Source organism: Schistocerca gregaria, chromosome 11 (genome assembly GCF_023897955.1).
Source record: "Schistocerca gregaria isolate iqSchGreg1 chromosome 11, iqSchGreg1.2, whole genome shotgun sequence".
Classification (NCBI taxonomy): Eukaryota; Metazoa; Arthropoda; class Insecta; order Orthoptera; family Acrididae; genus Schistocerca; species Schistocerca gregaria.
In genome coordinates this window covers 26369813-26388279 of record NC_064930.1, presented here as the reverse complement: position 1 = coordinate 26388279, position 18467 = coordinate 26369813, and the positions used below count along the sequence as shown (strand labels likewise).

Sequence of the window (18467 nt, the reverse complement as noted above, 5' to 3'; positions counted from 1 at the left end):
CACCTTTAAGCTCTCAGGTTTTCATCTCCTCTGACCTGCAGTTCTGGGTGACTTTCCCAAAATCTACCCCTTTTCCTGTACCTCTCAAATCCTTTTACTTCACCCCTCTTCCTTTCCCTTCAACCCTTCTGCCTGAAGGATGAGCCACTGGCTCCAAAAGCTTGCCTAATTACAACCCTCTTATGTGTGCCTTGCTGCACTTAGTGAGTAGATTTTTTATCTACCCAATGAAATTATCATGTAAATAAAATAGAAAGAAACTTCCACATGGGAAAAATATATTAAAAACAAAGATTACAAGACTTACCAAGCGGGAAAGCGCCGGCAGACAGGCACATGAACAAAACACACAAACACACACACAGAATTACGAGCTTTCGCAACTGGCAGTTGCTTCGTCAGGAAAGAGGGAAGGAGAGGGAAAAATGAAAGGATGTGGGTTTTAAGGGAGAGGGTAAGGAGTCATTCCAATCCCGGGAGCGGAAAGACTTCCCTTAGGGGAAAAAAAGGACAGGTGTACACTCGCGCGCACGCACACACACACACACACACACACACACACACACACACACACACACACACACACACACACAGACATAAGCAGACATATTTAAAGGCCAAGGAATGGTGTGGCCAACCAAAAACAAATGAGTGCAGCTTCCTCCTCTGGTGTGTTGCAACCATTACACTTTGTCTCCGAGTACTGCGAGTGGTTTGAAGGCACATTTCACGACGATGAGCGGTTTGCGAGGACAGTTATTTGGGAGACGTAAAGGACAATGGGTTAAAATCTTGAGGTCCTTGTCAATTACAACCTTGCAATCAGACAAGGAAAGAAGGCATCCTGGAAGGCATTCTGTGAGGAAGTGGAGAGCACGGATGCTCAAACCAGAGTTCACAGAATTCTCACTAGAGTACCAACCAGTCGAGGAAGGAGGCTGGGTAATATACAAAGACAGCACATGAAATTATCAACAACACTTTGCAATACATGTTGCATATTGTTTGACTATTACTTTATGTTACTGCAGAACCTTATTTTAAGAGAGAATTTAGAAAAAAGTGGGGTAAATTTTTGCCCCACCTCGTTATTTATGTCTCGGGATCTGCACCTTGTTACTCTAGGGTTTATACCTTTGGAACAAAATGACGTTCCACTGCAATTTTGCAAGGTAGCTTAGTCCAGTGTTTTCTCAACTGATTGTGGCATGCATTTTCCGGCAGATGACAGTGCAGAAATGAATGAAGTAAGATTTCATTTGGGCAACGCAAGGCCATACTGAAGGGGCAATGGAAGAACGAAAACATTGTAGACGTAGAATGGCAATGGCGTAATGTGTATGGAACTCTGCCACCAACACATACAACAATTTATCACATTCATGATAAATCTGAAGCTGAAGGAATGGTGTGGCCAACCAAAAACAAATGAGTGCAGCTTCCTCCTCTGGTGTGTTGCAACCATTACACTTTGTCTCAGAGTACTGCGAGTGGTTTGAAGGCACATTTCACGACGATGAGCGGTTTGCGAGGACAGTTATTTGGGAGACGTAAAGGACAATGGGTTAAAATCTTGAGGTCCTTGTCAATTACAACCTTGCAATCAGACAAGGAAAGAAGGCATCCTGGAAGGCATTCTGTGAGGAAGTGGAGAGCACGGATGCTCAAACCAGAGTTCACAGAATTCTCACTAGAGTACCAACCAGTCCAGGAGGAGCGTTGAGGAAGGAGGCTGGGTAATATACAAAGACAGCACATGAGACGCTGGAATTGCTCCTCACAACTCAATTTCCTCAATATGCTCTGCCGGATAACACAAACCAGAATGTGATGTCCGAGAGACAACGGTTCTCAGCTCCTCGAAGAGAGGAATGGGAATCGGCCAAGGAGTGTGTTGACTTTAATAGAATCCAATGGGTGATGGGAACATTCCAACTGTTCAAGTCACCTGGCCCAGATGAAAATTTCTAGCTCTCCTGCAACAGGCGAACAGTCTACCAGACAGGATGCCCTAGCCACACTACATTTCATTTACCGTCTCCGTGATGCTCTCTCGTGTCTCAAAGCAGTGGGCATTCATGCTGCCCTTCTCTGTATATGATCGATACCCCCCTGTTAGTCCTATTTGGTACAAGTGATTTGTAAGCATCTTTCTTTATAAACTGGTTGCATTGCCCCAATATTCTACTAATAAGCTGAAGTCTGCCACCTGCTTTACCTCTGACTAAGCCTATGTTATGATTCCATTTCGTATCCCTTCAAAGTTTTACACCCAGGTTTTTTATACAGTTCAGCCAAATTTGATTTTGCGGAAAACAGTACAGTCATTGTCATAAGGTGGAAACAGAGTAATTTATCTGATGTCCAAAAGGGCATGATCATGGCTCTTGGGCTAATATTGGAAGAACTACTAAAATGGCTAAAATCAGTTTCTAAAAAGGTGCACATCCTGGTTGAAGTATACAAGACACGCCAAAATGGCACTATCCAAAACAGGCACTAAGGCAACTTGGTGCTCCACAGGCTACAGATGATAGGGGTGTGTACGAGCAAACAGACATGCAGCTATCGAGCAACTGACTGTCCAGATGAACTGAGAGGCTACCAACAGCGTCTCCTCGACAACAGTTTGGCGAACAGGGTGTGCAGGGGCCCCTGCAGCAGGCACTCATTTCACACACCCACACCGCCTGCCGTCCGTTGGCGACTGAGGCTGGAATTTGTATGCCTATACCACAACTGGACATCCCAGCAGTGACCTCTTCAGACAAATCGCGATTTATGCTCCATCAGATAGACTGACAGTAGCATGTATGGCATGAAACGCCTGAAAGCAATCACGCTGCAACAATCTTTGTAAGGGTCTGCAGTCCACAGCACTGCAGCCCTGTTGGCATCTTCCGGAATATCACAAACACTCTTCCTGCAAATCTCACAATTATCCTTGCTGTCAAAGGTGGTTCTTCTGCCTTCTGACAGACGGTCAGTCACATTAATGTGACTGGACAGAGTATAAGTACACGTTCCCTTTGTTTTTTTATCACTGCATCAGCTCACATAGAGGTAGTATCTGCAACATTTGAATGAAACAATCAATCCTAAGCCGGGCATGTTACTTGCTGCAATAACATCTAGTAAAAAATTAGATATTTCTGACAGCACGTGAGACGAGACACTCGATGTGAGTTGGGATGAATTAAATTCTGGACTTTTCACATAAACGTTAGAGATGCAGAGTTTTGTGAATATTTGTCGTGTACAAAATGAGTGAAAAGTCTATAAATACTTTATTATAATTCTTACAGAAATATGTTATTTGGTGTACGCGGCATCTTGTAAAAGTTCATGTATTTGTTTTGTATTTTATTATTATTTGTTCGTTGTACTCCACGGGTGGGCGAGGCAGACCAAGTTTGTCAGCGGACGTGCCTACGTCACAGCGGGTGTCACACTAAGTTACAGACACTGTACATTGCGCCGAGGAGGACCTCTAAGCTCTATATCGTGATAGTATTCACTGAAGATGAAATATAACAGTGTCTGATTTTACTAAGGTTTGAAGCTCCTCTTTTCGTTCATCCGTGTTTGTGATTTAAAAACTGGGTTGTTTTGAAAATCTCCCTTGTTCAAACACAATTCGTTTATTTTTATATTTACCCAGACATGTTTCAACACCAATGTGTCATCTACTGTGGGTCAAATTTTTATTTATGTAAAGTACAATATCACATTTATAATAATTTAATTGCTGTAGGCCTAAGAATTACAATATGTGCAATTTTCTCTGTCTTGTTTAGACACTCACCTTACAATTACATTGCTAACTGAACTGTATTATTATACACCAGTTTCAGTGCTCGTGCAGATGACATGCTGACAAAAAAATGATGAAAACTAGCACTAAAACAGGTGTATAATAATACAGTCCAGTTAGCAATTTAATTTTAAGGTGAGTGACAAAACAAAACCTTAAAAATTGCACATATTGTAATTCTTAGGCCTACAGCAGTTAAATTATTATGAATGTGATACTGTACTTTACAGAAATAAAACTGACCCACAGAATATGACATATTGATGTCGAAACGTGTCTGGGTAAATATAAAAAGAAACTAATTGTGTTAGCATAAGGTTGATTTTCAAAACAACCCAGCATTTAGAACAGTGTCAATAAGAAATTATATTCAGAATTCTCACAAAGCCTTTGATCTGGTTCAAGATTTTCATTTGATCACTTCCTGCAACTGTATTTAAACGTATAATAAAAGGTCAATGTTTATTGAAGCTAATGGAAGTTATACATTTTAATTACAATATAGAGGTAATAACACTGCGCCACAAGCTGCCATCGTGTCACAGAGCCTACCTCAGGCACGTGCAGCATGTCCAAGTCCGTAGCGAGTGCCGACGCGAACGCCGTCTTGCCTGCCGCCGGCGGGCCTTCCACCACGACGATCTTAGAGTTATCGTCAAACCGGTGCCTCGTCTTGTCGATCCAGCTCCAAAAAACATTGTAACCACGCTCCTGTAACGGGCAGAGAACAGAAAGATTAATATTACTCTTCTGGCATGTCTGAAATTTGCAGTCCTGTAACATGCTTATTAAAAAGACCAGACAAGTACAGGCAGGAATTGTGCTCTTAGGCTTCCGTACAAACTTAATTGTGCATATAGATGATGGTGATTTCATGTGGCTTTATTCTCTGGTGCAAGTATTTTTATTGGACAACACTTTGGTGACTTGTGGATTCCCTAACTTACTCCAGTTACCCAACTGGGGAAAGCACCTACAGTTTGATGTGGAGTCTGAACCACACGTTTCTGGCAGCTGTTCACCGAGGATCGATACCGCGACGTCACAGTTTCTAGCCATGTGCTTCACGGTTGGAGCACCGTGCCCGACATGTGTACGAGGTGTGGCTAGAGAATGATGTGACAATTGCTGTGAAAGATTTTTTTCAAAAACATATATATTCAATTCTGGTCACTCTCAATATATTCCCCTCTATCTCTACAACACTATGCAAATTTTTCAGTGTCGGAAACAGTGCTGGAAGTCTTCCTCTGTAAGCTCGTCAATGACACTTGCCACTTTTTCTTTCACTACTTAAACAGACTGATATCTAGTTCCTTTCAATGCAGATTTTATCTTGGGAACAGATAAAAGTCAGATGCTGCTAGATCAGGCAAATACGGTCATTGGTCTAACAATGGGATGACGTACTTTGCTAAAAACCTCTTTAACAGACAATCCAGTGTGAGCCAGTGTGTTGTCCTGCTGCTGAGCCTGTGACTTGTTTTCCCCACAAATCGGGTAATTTTTTTCTTATTTTCTCACAGAGTTGGGCAAGAACCTCAAGGTAGTGTTGCCGATTAATAGTTCGACCTACACGATCCCAGCGAAGATACAGAATTCAATGAATTATGGAGAGGGGAGGTGGGGTGAGGGGAGCAGGCGTCAGAACAAAAAGTGATACATCGCTCAGCAACAAAGAAGGACGTAAACAGCGGGAGTTACATGGTGAAAACAAATCAACTGATAAAATAGTAAGTCTGTAATGAAGCATAACACCATTTAACACTGCACCCGAGACACAGTTCTTTGGCGTGCATGTTACTCTGACTCACATGTCGCCACTCTGCACTTAATGGCTCACAGTCATTACCGCAATACTGCGCAGTGGCTTATCCACCCCTTATTAATAATCTCACTAGAAACTGGTTAGTGACGTTGGAACTTTTTGCACGTGTCCTTTAAAATATTACATTCTTCAATAGTAGGTAATGGTAAGATAAGTAAAATGTCCTTTATAGATTCTATGGGGATATCGCCTGCATATACGGTGTAATCCACAGTGCGCTAGTTCCAGAGACGGGAGATCCAGACCGAATCTGCAGGGCGGACTGACAACTGTCGCAATATATTGACAACATATCGACCCGTACGTCGCTAAGCTTAACACTGCTGGAGGCTGGCGAGGGCACTCCGATACAAAATCGAGAGTGGACAAACAAGATAGTGTGTAGGTTACAGGAGGTAAAGAGTAACAGGAGGCCCCTGCGAACTGCAGACACTATGTGCAGCTGTCTCGAGCTGCAGATTCCACTCTAGAGAATTAAGTGACAACCTCGCACAATGCATAGATGCTGTTTTAAGGTTCCACAGTACAACACGGTTACAAACAGTCACATTTCAGCACAGACAGTTTCTCCTGATAACAGCAATGCCATTGGGTTTACACAGGTCTGAGCAAGATGGGAAAGGAGTAAAACTGCCGAAACAGCAGTCACCACTCACAAGAGGCCTCAGGATGGGCCCCTGACTGACGTAAAACGCTGTTGCTGCTAGCTATAATATCAAGGGCAGCTCAAAACTGTTACTACTGAACTTTTAGTTAGTTAGTTTGTTTAAAAGCCAGTAACATCCCTACCTACTGAGCAGGAGAGGGTGAGAAACGTGAATCTAGTCAGCCACACTCACTGGAGACATGCAGAGACCCACGTAAGAACGGCTTGTGCCCATGAAATGCTTGTGGATCACCGGACAATTCTTTAACAATGGTTTTTTTTTGTATTTGGAGGAGTTCTCACGTCAGGCCACAGGCTCTGAGTCACTCGTAGCTAACTCGGGTAAGCTCCGACAGAGTGTTTTCTCACTTGAAGTGATGCTCTATGCTGCTAGTGTTTGCTACTTCTTTTAGCTCTCATCCCATGGACACCATCACCAACTTCTGTTATGCCACCAGTTGCACCCTTTACTTTTTCTTATGTTTAGAACTGGCCTACAGTGTAGTAGTTATTAAGAATGCAAATAAATAGCGTAATTCGGACCCCTGACATTCTCGAGTTCCAAAATCTGCACTTCTTGTAAATGCCCGTCGACACTCTTTGTTGCCCAACCGATCTGCTGTCACTGGAAGTTTGTCGTCCTACATTTGCTCTTCACCGCACGCAAATCCCAGACTGGCCTGTATCCTGCTCCTCCCTCTGTCCTATGCTAGGACATGACACTGTGACTAGTGCACCAACCAACCTATTTCTGACATTCATTTAGGCAAATGCTGGGCTAGTCTCCAATCTCAATCTCAGAAAATACTTTGTATGATATACAGATAGTGAAAATGCAGTCACACACACACACAACAAATTTTAGACAATTGACAGACACGTGATCCAAGCGACTTCCTTCCCTCGGGTAACTGATGGCATTTTTTTTTTTTTTTGAGGAAACAAAAAATGTGTGTTCCTTAATTAGGCCTTCATTTTAACATGTGCTTTAGCATCAGGAGACTATGAAGATAAGATTTTTCCTGAGCCTGCATGAGTGGTTGTGTACTATAATGATTAAGATACACTCCTGATGTGTAGAATGTTATAGATTCCAATCTCATCAGCTATTTTGAAAGTTTTTACTTTTGTATCATTGTCAATATTATTAAGTTAACTGGCTTAAATGTAATTATTTTAATTTCTAATCCTTTGCTGCATCACTTTTGTCACTGTATGAACTTAATTTGCTGTTATGAAGTACCTCTCTTTTCAAGTTTGCTAACAATTATAATTAACTTCAAAAGTTTTACGAAATTAGTAGTTTTTATCATAGGTTTTTGTGCTGTGTTAACAGAAATTCGTGTCTTTGCTTCAATTCTTATAGGGAAATAGCAACTTTTTAGCTCAACAGATTAAAAAATAATCAGCAGGCTCAATTTAAAGTTATTAGTTCATTGCCTTATAAAACATTGCACCAGCCAAAATACAGCCCCACTGTGAATACTGTTCTCATACACTGGAGTGGTTGGTTGACATTCGTAAGCAGCTGGAAATCACCCTGACTACTGTCAAATGACTGGCAGCTGCTGCGAATAGGTATTTTGGAAGAGCTCCCTGGGTACCAGAGGTACCTCAAGTACTATTCTCTCCTGTGGATCCTGTTTCCTCTGCAGAAAGTACAGGATCTGTCATTACTCGTCCATTTAACAGAGAGTGGTGTGTCAGTGGTAGATCTAGGCATCCAGTCCGGGTAAACAGTGACCAAGGAGGACTTAGGGTGTTGTATCAGTCCCCTTAAGCAACAAAGACCGACGTGCCATTTTTCAATTAAACTGAGCCAGTGGGACTCATTTCACCTGTTTTGGGGCAACCTGTTTAGTCCAGTATCACAAGGAGGCAAACGCAAAAGGGTAGGGGGTCTATTAATGGTTGGCAATCCAAACATATGGCGAATGATGGTAGCCCTCAGGGACAGGGCACCAAGGGATAGGAAAGGACACCAGGTGCACACAGTGTGTATGCCTGGGCGCCTCATCCAACATGTTCAAGAGGCTATGCGAGCAACCATTGAGGGAATAGGGTGCAGCCAACTGCAGTTTGTAGTGAACATTGGCACAAATGTTGCCTGTCATCTGGGATCCGACATTTTTTGGGTAATTCCAGTGACAGGCAGAGAAGGTTGAGAAGACCAGACTTCTGCAGAGTTTCAATGAAGCTCACAATTGGCAGCATTGTCCATAGAACTGACCATGGCCCTTTGGTTCCGAGTCAAGCGAAAGGAGTGAATCAGAGATTTCGAAAGATAAGCAGTGACATCCTTGACTAGTGCCATAGGGTTGAGAACTGTAAGGTCCCACTAAATGGGTCAGGTGTGCACTACACATCAGAGGCTGCTACTCAGGTAGCTGACTGTGTGGGGTGCAAACAAAGATTTGTTTTAGATTAGGCAGCTCTCCATTCAATCCAGGTAACAATAGCTGTAGGAAACCCCGAAGTATCAGTGTCAGATCAAAAGAAATTCCTCACATAGGCGAGAGTATTAAAATCCTAATGGTAAACTACCAAAACATTTGCGACAAAGTGCCAGAGTTTGAAGCACTCATGAAAAGCAGTGCAATTCTCATATTGCTATGTACAGAGAGCTGGTTGAAACCTGAACTTGATAGTGAGATTTTTGCTGAAATTTAAGTGTATATTGAAAGGGTAGGCATATGGGAAATGAAGATGGTGTATTTGTCACAGCAGACAAGAAACTCAAACCCACCAAGGTAGAAATTGAAGCTGCTGTGAAATTGCTTGGGCAAGACTCCGTATCAGGGAAGGGCATAAAATGATAATTGGATCCTTCTATTACACCACAGACCCATCTCCTGACGTAGCCAAAACCTTTAGAGATAAGCTCAGTTCACTTGTGCATAATTTCCCCATCATACTACAATCATTCAACAATTAATGGGAGAAAATTACTGTTTTATTAGTAGTAGGCATGATAAGACTCCTGTGAAACTTTACTAAATGCCTTCTCTGGAGACTACCTAGAATCCTACTCATGGCGGAAATATATTGGATGTAATGGTGACAAAAACAGCTGACCTCTTTGAGGATGTCCACATTGAAATTGGTTTCAGTGACAATGATGCAGATGTGGCAACAATGATTACAAAAGTACAAAGGACAACTAAAACAAGCACCAAGTAACTAGATAAACAATCAGTATGCCATATCTAAATGAGGAACTTGACACTTTCAGCACAGGGTAGGAGCATGTAGAGGAACTCTGGCTCAAGTTTATAACATTAGTTGAGCCTGCATTGGACAGATATGTATCCAGTAAAATAGTTCATAATGGTAAACCTCCACTGTATACAGTCATGGCAAAGAAACTTCTAAATAAACTGAGATTACTGCATAATAGGTGTAAAACTAAGTGTAGGGCTACATACAGAGAGAGATGCCACATGAAATGCATTTGGCTGTAAAGTGAGCACGATTCCTTCAATGACTAACTGTAGCAGAATATTGTCAAGTGATCCTTCACAGAACCTAAAGATGTTTGGGTCGTAGGTAAGGACTGTTAGTGGCAACAAAATTAGTGTCCAGCCCCTAGCGAATGAGACACGAACTGAAATTGAGTAGCAAAACAAAAGCTGAAATGCTTAATTCTGTTTTCAAATGCTCCTTTACAAAGGAAAACCCAGGAGAATTCCCCCATTTAACCCTCGTAGCCGTGCCCAGTTCTTGGAATAACCGTCTACAAGAAGGGTAGTAGAAGTGATCCACAATACTAGTGTCGAATATCCTTGACATCAATTTGTCGTAGAATCTTAGACCGTATTCTGAGCTCAAACATAATGACGTATCTTGAACAGAATAACCTCCTTAATGCCAACCAACAGGGATTTTGAAAACAGCAATCATGTGAAACCCAACTCACACTTCTCATATGACATACTAAAAGCTTTGGATCAAAGTAACCAGGTACGCACAGTATTTCTTGATTTCCGAAAAGAATTTGACTTAGTACCACACATGGACTTATTGTCAAAAGTATGATGATATGGGACATCAAGTGAAATTGTGACTGTACTGAGGACGTTTTGGTAGGGAGGGCACAGCATGTTATCTTGAATGTAGAGTCATCATCAAATGTAAAAGAAACTCTGGTGTGCCCCAGGGAAGTAATGTTGGGACCCTTGCTGTTCAAGTTGTATATAAAGGTCTTGCAAACAATATTAATAGTAAAATCAGGCTTTTTGCAAATGATGCAGTTATATACAATGAAGTGCTTTGTGAAAGAAGCTGCAGATCTTGATAAGATTTCAAAGTGGTGCAGAGATTTGCAACTTGCTTTAAATGTCAAGAAATGTAGAATTGTGCACTTCATTAAACAAAAAACATAGTGTCGTATGACTGTAATATCAATAAGTCACTGCTGGAATTTGCCAACTCATACAAACACCTGGGTATAACACTTTGTCGGGATATGAAACGGAACGATTAGATAGGTTAAGTTGCGGGTAAAGCAGATGGTAGGTTTTAGTTTATTGGTATAACATTGGGAAAGTGCAATCAATCTACAAAAGAGATTGCAGTTGTGCATCCAGTTCTAGATTATTGCTAAAGAGTGTGTGTGTGTGTGTGTGTGTGTGTGTGTGTGTGTGTGTGTGTGTGTGTGTGTGTGTGTGTTATATACCAGATAATTAATGGAAAATCTCATATAAAAATGTGAAACAATTACTAACAAAGAGATAGAGGGGCTGGTCAGTACTTACCTCAGCTCAGTACAGCCGATAGAAACACAAAAAAAAAAAAACCGAAAATTTAAGTTCCTAGCTTTAGGAATAAATGTTCCTTCATCAGGGAGGAGAGAGGGGAAAGAAAGGGAAGAAGGGAAAGTGGATTTAGTTACTCACAACCCACGTTATGAAGCAACAGGGAAAGGAAAACAGGGAAGGTAGCAAGGATGGAGGCATGGTTGAGGGAAGCCAAAGATATTCTACTGCAGGTACTGTGCCAGCTTCAAACCAAAGAGCTGGCACAGTACCTGCAGTAGAATATCTTTGGCTTCCCTCAGACAACCATGCCTCCATCCTTGCTACCTTCCCTGTTTTCCTTTCCCTGTTGCTTCATAACCTGGGTTGTGAGTAACTAAATCCACTTTCCCTTCTTCCCTTTCTTTCCCCTCTCTCCTCCCTGATGAAGGAACATTTATTCCGAAAGCTAGGAACTTAAATTTTCGGTTGTTTTTTGTGTTTCTATCGGCTGTACTGAGCTGAGGTAAGTACTGGCCAGCCCCTCTATCTCTTTGTTAGTAATTATATATACCAGAACCAGATATACCTAACAGGGCATACAGAACATATACAGAGATGGGCAGCACGAATGGTCACAGGTTTGTGTAAGGACTGAACTGGAAGACAGTCATGTAAACTATCCCAAAAGAGTCTATTAACATACCAGCCTGAAATGATTACTCTAGGAATATACTACAATCCCCTATGTATCGTTCACATAGGGATGGTGAAGATAAGCTTAGAAAAATTACTGCACACACGGAAGCATTAAAACAATCATTCTTGTTGTGTCCCATACATGAATGGAACAGGAAGAAACCTAATAGCTGGTACAATAGGATGTATCCTTTGCCATGCACCTCACAGTGGTTCACAGAGAATAGATGTAGATAGCATGAAACACAATCTACACTACCAGTCACTATAACAAAACAACATATTGTTAAAGAGCACAAACAACATTTCAACAAAAACATCACAAACACCAACCACATAACACTAATTTCACACTTCAAAGAGCACTACAGCTTGCAATGTTTATTCCTTGCCAAAAAGCGAAAGCAAATCAAATGTTAATGCATATCCTCTCACAAAAGACGAGTCGACTGAAGTGTTCGATCCCACCCGTCGGCTCTGACCTGTGACGTAAGGCTGTTGTGGTGTGTGATGTCACGACAGCGCAGAATTTAGTTTGTGAGAGTGGCGTGTTTGTATGTGTCGTTTTGATGTGATCAGTGGTGCTCTCTGGTGGTGTATTAGGTGATGTTTCTGGTTTAGTTTGCGTATGTGGCATGTTTATAGATGGGGTATTGGTGCGGTTGCTGGTTATGGGGTTCATTTGCGTGATAGCACTGCACGTGAGTGATAGCGGGACTGTGATTTCAGCGGAATATTTTTCAGTGCGTTAACAATTTTAGTTTTGTTATTTCGACGTTATTGTAGTTTTTTTCCTGTTCGTCATGTGTGAATTTCGGTAAATTGCTTTTTTTTATGTCTTTGGTAGATATGGATATGAATGACAAGGTCAACAGTTTTCGGTTGTCGGCGATGATGTGGGACAGTGCGTTGTCTCTAATAAAATTTCTTCAACTATTCGGATTTTTGGATGAAGTCGTGAAGTGTTCAGTATACTAAAGTTCCGGCGTCTTGGACTTGGGACGGCTGTATGTGGAGATGTCGTAAGGATAACAGGTCAAGGGAAGTGTTCGATTCCAATTTGTGGGATTGGGAGCTGCTGTTGAGCTATATAGTTCAAGGGAAGTGTCCGATTCCAGAGGATATTGTGTTTAGTGGAATTTGGGGAGTTTTGTGTTGTCTGTTTTTTTCGACGTTTTGTGTGGTTTGGTATGGTGATGTGTATCTAAATTTTTTTATATTTACTTTGTCCCACCCAAAAAACCCCAATTTCCCACGCTTGTCCCGTTAGTTTCATTAGGTTTTTTGTGGAACGTGTGTGTGTTGGTTTATCAATGTATTTTCATGTTTGTGGTAATGTTTACGTAATGACGTCATAGGCGCCATATTGGATTCGTAGTGTATGGTCGTTTCCGCCATATTTCTGACGTCATGGTTCCAAGCAGACGGGTGGACCTGAAGCTTCTGGATTTCCCAAAAGACATGTGGAACTAGTCAGGGTACACATTAAAAGGAAACAATGAAAGTACTACTACAGGAGGTGTAAACAATGAACTATTATTAATCATAGTTTAAAATGGATTGTTTGTACTAAAGAAAGCTAGAAATACTATGGCACAGACTTTTTGGGTTTGTAGACGTCATGGTGTTATATTTGATGGTGCTCTCTGGTGGTGGATGTGGACGTATGAATTCAATGTGAGGTACTGAGTTCATCTGAGTTTTCATTGTCATTGTGCTAATGTGGTTTGAGTTTAGGTAGCTGGTGCGATAATGTGGATTGTGGTAGCGTTTTGAGTGAGTTATTAAGGGTTTTTTTGTTTATGTGTTTGGTGTTTTTGTTAGGTGTGATTAGTTTGGTGTTTGTTGTGCAGCAAGACATCTAATTCTCTTATCGATTTGTTTGTTAAGCATGGATATGACTGTGAAATTCACGAGTGTATCATTGCATTTTGAGATGGGTGGTGATACGATCTCTGTCATACAGTTTCTGCAGATTTTCTGTCTTATTGCTGGATACGTTAGCTGTTACGTTTGTGGCAACAACATGAAATTGACAAGAGTTACAGCAGCTCAGACCGTGTGTGTGTGTGTGTGTGTGTGTGTGTGTGTGTGTGTGTGTGTGTGTGTGTGTCAGGGGGAGAGGGGGGCAGCACAGCAGCAAATGTAGGTGGTATTGGCGGAGGCAAAACATCACAATTACTATACAGGGTGTCCCATTTATCTTGACCATTCTAAATAACTGTTTGCCCAGATGCAAATTACAAAATGTTTCAAGCAAATTTTCTTTAGCCGTAAGGGGGATATCAGTCAGCATGATTGCCTTCATTGTAGCTTTGGGTGGTGTTTTTTTTTTTTTTTTACGAAGACGTGAACAGCAGTATGACTTTTTTAAATGGCACCCTGTGTATTTTATTTGGTAATTCATTTCCTCTCCTAATGACCTATTCAGAAATGTATCACAATGTACCATTCACTAAAACACAACATTATTAATTACGTAACACAACACTGACGTTGACGTTCCCAGCACTTAGTACAGGTACTAGGGGTAATGGAACACATCCACACGCTGACGTTCACAGAGGACAAATGTAAACATAAGTAGAATGCACACCCGTTAGTCCGTCAATGATAGTCAGTTGAAGAGTTGTGAGAGTAGAATGTACACCAATGAAGAGAAGGTAGAAATGATACTCATCTATGGGGAATGTAAGTTAGCAGAACATTAATTGCAATACTGTTTTTTTCTTATGTACGGATACATTTAGTACAGTAGTTTAATCCTTTTAAGTACTGTTGTGTAGAGTAGGCATACAGTAAAGACTGCCCTTCCTAACTACCTCAACATAGCGTTCCTTTTATTGTTGTTGAAGGTAGGCGAAATGCTACACAGGCAGCGGAGCTGCATAGAGAGCGATATTCTGACAAGAGCCCACCTTCCTGACGGATTTTTCCTCATCTTGTTGTGATGCTTCAAGAAATGAGAAGTTTCAACCCACTACAACGCAATCATAGCACTCGTGCACTGTTCTTGCTTCAATTGCTATGAATCCACATGTGAGTATACAACAGCTTGAACATGAGATTGGCATTCCTAAATCAGTGTATATTATATTCTTACGTGTCACTGGTTCCATCCTTACCATGTACACCTACATCAAGAACAGCATGGGAATGATTTCCAGAATCGTGCACAGTTCTGTCAGTGGACACGGCAGCAAATACTTGCCAATCTGAACTACTTCTCCAATGTTCTATTTACTGATGAATGTTTCTTCTCAAACAAAGGACAGGTAAATACAAGGAATATGCATTCTTGTTCCAGCGACAACCCACAATGGCTTAGACAGGTGGAACATCAGCATCAATGTAGTCAACGTCTGGTGTGGGATGCTTGGAACTACAGTTATTGGCCATTATTTCATCAATGATGGTCTAAACGGCACAGCGTATGCTAACTTTCTAAGATGTATTCTTCTCCTCTTCTGGATGAAGTGCTTATGTGGTATCAACACGATGGATCTCCAGCACATAATGCCTTATGTGTATGTTGTGTTCTGAACTGAAGGCATCCTGCCAGATGGATTGGTCAAGGAGGAACAGTTACTTGGCCTGCTAGGTCTCCTGATTTAGTCCTCTGGACTTTTTTCTTTGGGGATGCATAAAAGACAGTGTCTATCGCAATATTCCAACAACTCTAGAGGACATACAGGAACATATCATACTTGCTTGTAATTCTCTACAGCAGGCAACACTGGAAGCAGTAAATAATTCTTTCATTCAATGAGTGTCACCACTTTGAATGTTCTACTCCTTGGCAATGGTACAGGAGAGGAAAAGTCAATTTTGTGTTATGTTTTTACTTGGTTTTCATTATTTTCTGACAACTCCAGCAAATGTACGAGTTTGTGATCCTGGGCTTAAAGTCAATGTTACGTAATTAATAACATTGTGTTTCAGTGAGTAGTACACTGTGATACATTTTTGGACAGGCCTTTAGGAGAGGAAATGAATTACCAAATAAAAAATACAGGGTGCCATTTAAAAAAGTCATACTACTGTTCACATATTCGTAAAAAAAAAAAAAAAAAAAAAAAAAAAAAAAAAAAAAAAAAAAAACAAAGCTACAATGAAGGCAATCATGCTGATTGATGTACCCCTTACCCCCTTACGGCTAAAGAACATTTGCTTGAAACATTTTGTAATTTGCATCTGGGCAAACGTTTATTTAGGATGGTCAAGATAACTGGAACACCCGGTAAAGCAACTGTGATGTTTTGTGTGTTGTATATTTATGGTAGGTCGGTTGGGGTTTTTGTAGTGAATACGGGTATTTGGGTTTTTGAGTTGTTTGTTTTGGTTCCACTTTTTAGAGTTTTAGCTGTTGGTTTTTTGGTATCAATAGCGGCAGTTGAGCTATATAGGTAGGGGAAATGTCCTATTCCCCTTTTTCGGGTGGTGGTAGTTTGTTCTTTGGTATTGGTATCAGCAGCTGAGCTTCATACATCAAGGGAAATGGCTGATTCCTTTCGTTTTGTTAGTGCAGTAGAATTCTATAATTTTTTATATTATTTGTTTTGGGATGGTACAGTGTTTTTTTATTGTTGTATATTTAAATGTTCCCGTCCTAAACCACTAAATTTCCGCGGTTGTCCCGCTAGTTTCATTTTATTCTGGGAGTGATACATTGTGTCATTTCTATTTTGTTCTTGTGTGTTGGCGTGTGTATCAAGTGACGTTGTCATTTTGTATACGCTGGAAGTAGCCATTTCCATCATACTGATGGCGTCATAGTCAAAACACACGGTTGGAATCGGACGCTTTTGTAATACCAAATACTGCTCCTTTTCATGAAAAAGTAGTTTTTAGGCGCAGAGTATATTTTTTTTTCAGAAGCCAGTTCTTTATAGTAATCAACTGCAGGAAAGAACAAATCCAGCACTTCTCATTGCAGGAAAATTACGTCTCTCAGTAAATGTAAACAGTATCTACAGCAGGCTGTAGTGCGATGTTTGTTTAAACGCTGCGATTAGCTAATTTCTGTCTTAGGGTCATTGTCAAACACCTAGGTATCACCACCTCCAGCGGACAATTCTTACTGAACCGTTCAACTTAACATTTATTTAAGCATCTGAAGGCTGTGGATCCCCACAAAAACAACATTTTGAGGACTTTACCTAGTACGGCATGAGATTCTGTAATTAAATACCAACGTATTTGGAAGAAGATGCTGAAGTTCAACGAATGCATACGGTTCGATAAGAACTGTCTACAGAAGGCGGCGATACTAAAGTGCTCGGAAATGAAGCCTAGTCGAAATTGGCTAATCGCACGATTAAATAAACATCGCATTAAAGCCTACTATGGACTATTCTTCCGTTTATTAAGTGTCTGGAGGCTGAGGATTCCTACAAATCCAAAATTTTACGTGCCTCAGTGCTTTCTTTCACGTTCCTCGTAATATTTAAATTAAAGATTATAGCAAGTACAGTGGATGTATCAAACCAATTGATCCAGTGCTGTTATGAGTATATTTGGAAACAAACCATAAGTTAAGTACTACCGACATTTCTTACGGTTCACTTAAACATTAGGGGTTGCTCTGCTACACAAAGATAACACAGGACAAATTCAAAAGGATCAGTACAACATTACTTGGCCGTACACTGCTTCGATTCTGTTAGAGAAATTCAGGGTCTTCTCTCTTCCTGATCTATCGTCCAACACTGGCATCGTATAGAAATGCGTTATTTGAAATGTTCCGTTAGTACACGTTTACTTCACGACACGATTAAAGTTTAGCAAACGTCATGTTCCTGTATATATATTCCACAAAATTGAGTTTCTATGCTATGAAAACATAACCTAGATTACTAGAAATTATACCAACCTTATAAGGCCAAGGTGCTGGTCTTTTATAATTCTTGTCCCTCAGCGCTTTTCCTGATATTCCACATACTTGTACTTGGAATAATCCGCCAACATTAGGGGTTGCTCTGACACAGATTAGGGGCTTGGAGCCTAATACCCTGCCCAAAGTGACCTTCACACATGCCAATGCCATACTTAACTTCCTACAGTGTTCTAAAACAAATTAATTCTCGCGCTAGCAACACAAACTTTCTCTTATTAAAAATTACTTAATTGGCTGTACTTTTCAATAAATACTTTTTACACCACATTCGCACACCTCCTTCCCCCCACCACACCGCCTCTATAATTCCACACATACAATAAAGTCTCTGGTGTTACCTATACTGTAGAAATATCTCACTCAACGGTGCTACCACAATCTGTGAAGCTAGATATGTCCACTTGTTTTCCTAAAATAAAATAAGATCTGACTTAATTTTGTATTTTCATTTTATATCTTGGTTTCCGTACAAAATAGTCACAAATTAAATGCGTGACTTACGTGTCCATATGTTTTGTTTGTCCAGTGAAAGACTTTTTCAATAGTCTCTGGAAAGCGGAAACTATCGATAAACATAAGTTTATGAATTATGAGGTTATCCTTCCAGTATCTCCAAAGAGAAAGGCACGTTAGCAACAAAACAAAATTTGTAGTATGTAGGTATTGTTCATTATAGTGAAGCAGCCATCTCGTCAAGTGACAGTAATTCAGACATTTCTGAATGCTAGCTGTCAAGTGAATTTAAATATATTCCCGTCGCGTTTGTTGGTAATTTTAATTGTTATCGTGAGCGGTTTTAGTTCTCCGACTTTATTTCGACGTTAAATAGCAAAGCGAGCGTCAATGTCCTG

The 18467-nt window shown here is 40.7% G+C and overlaps 1 protein-coding gene across 1 annotated transcript in view; it reads right to left on the bottom strand.

Annotated features, from left to right (window-relative positions):
* The window catches only part of LOC126295505 (NADH dehydrogenase [ubiquinone] 1 alpha subcomplex subunit 10, mitochondrial), a 69873-nt gene extending 51731 nt beyond the window's left edge, over window positions 1–18142 (bottom strand). The window contains exons 1-3 of the mRNA XM_049988084.1: window positions 18118–18142; window positions 17593–18025; window positions 4367–4525 (exon numbers count right to left, since the gene is read on the bottom strand). Of these exons, the coding sequence (XP_049844041.1) occupies window positions 4367–4525; window positions 17593–17766 (333 nt within the window). The 5' untranslated portion in view covers window positions 17767–18025; window positions 18118–18142. The remainder of the gene's footprint in view (window positions 1–4366; window positions 4526–17592; window positions 18026–18117) is intronic.
* Between the last annotated feature and the right edge of the window lie 325 nt (window positions 18143–18467).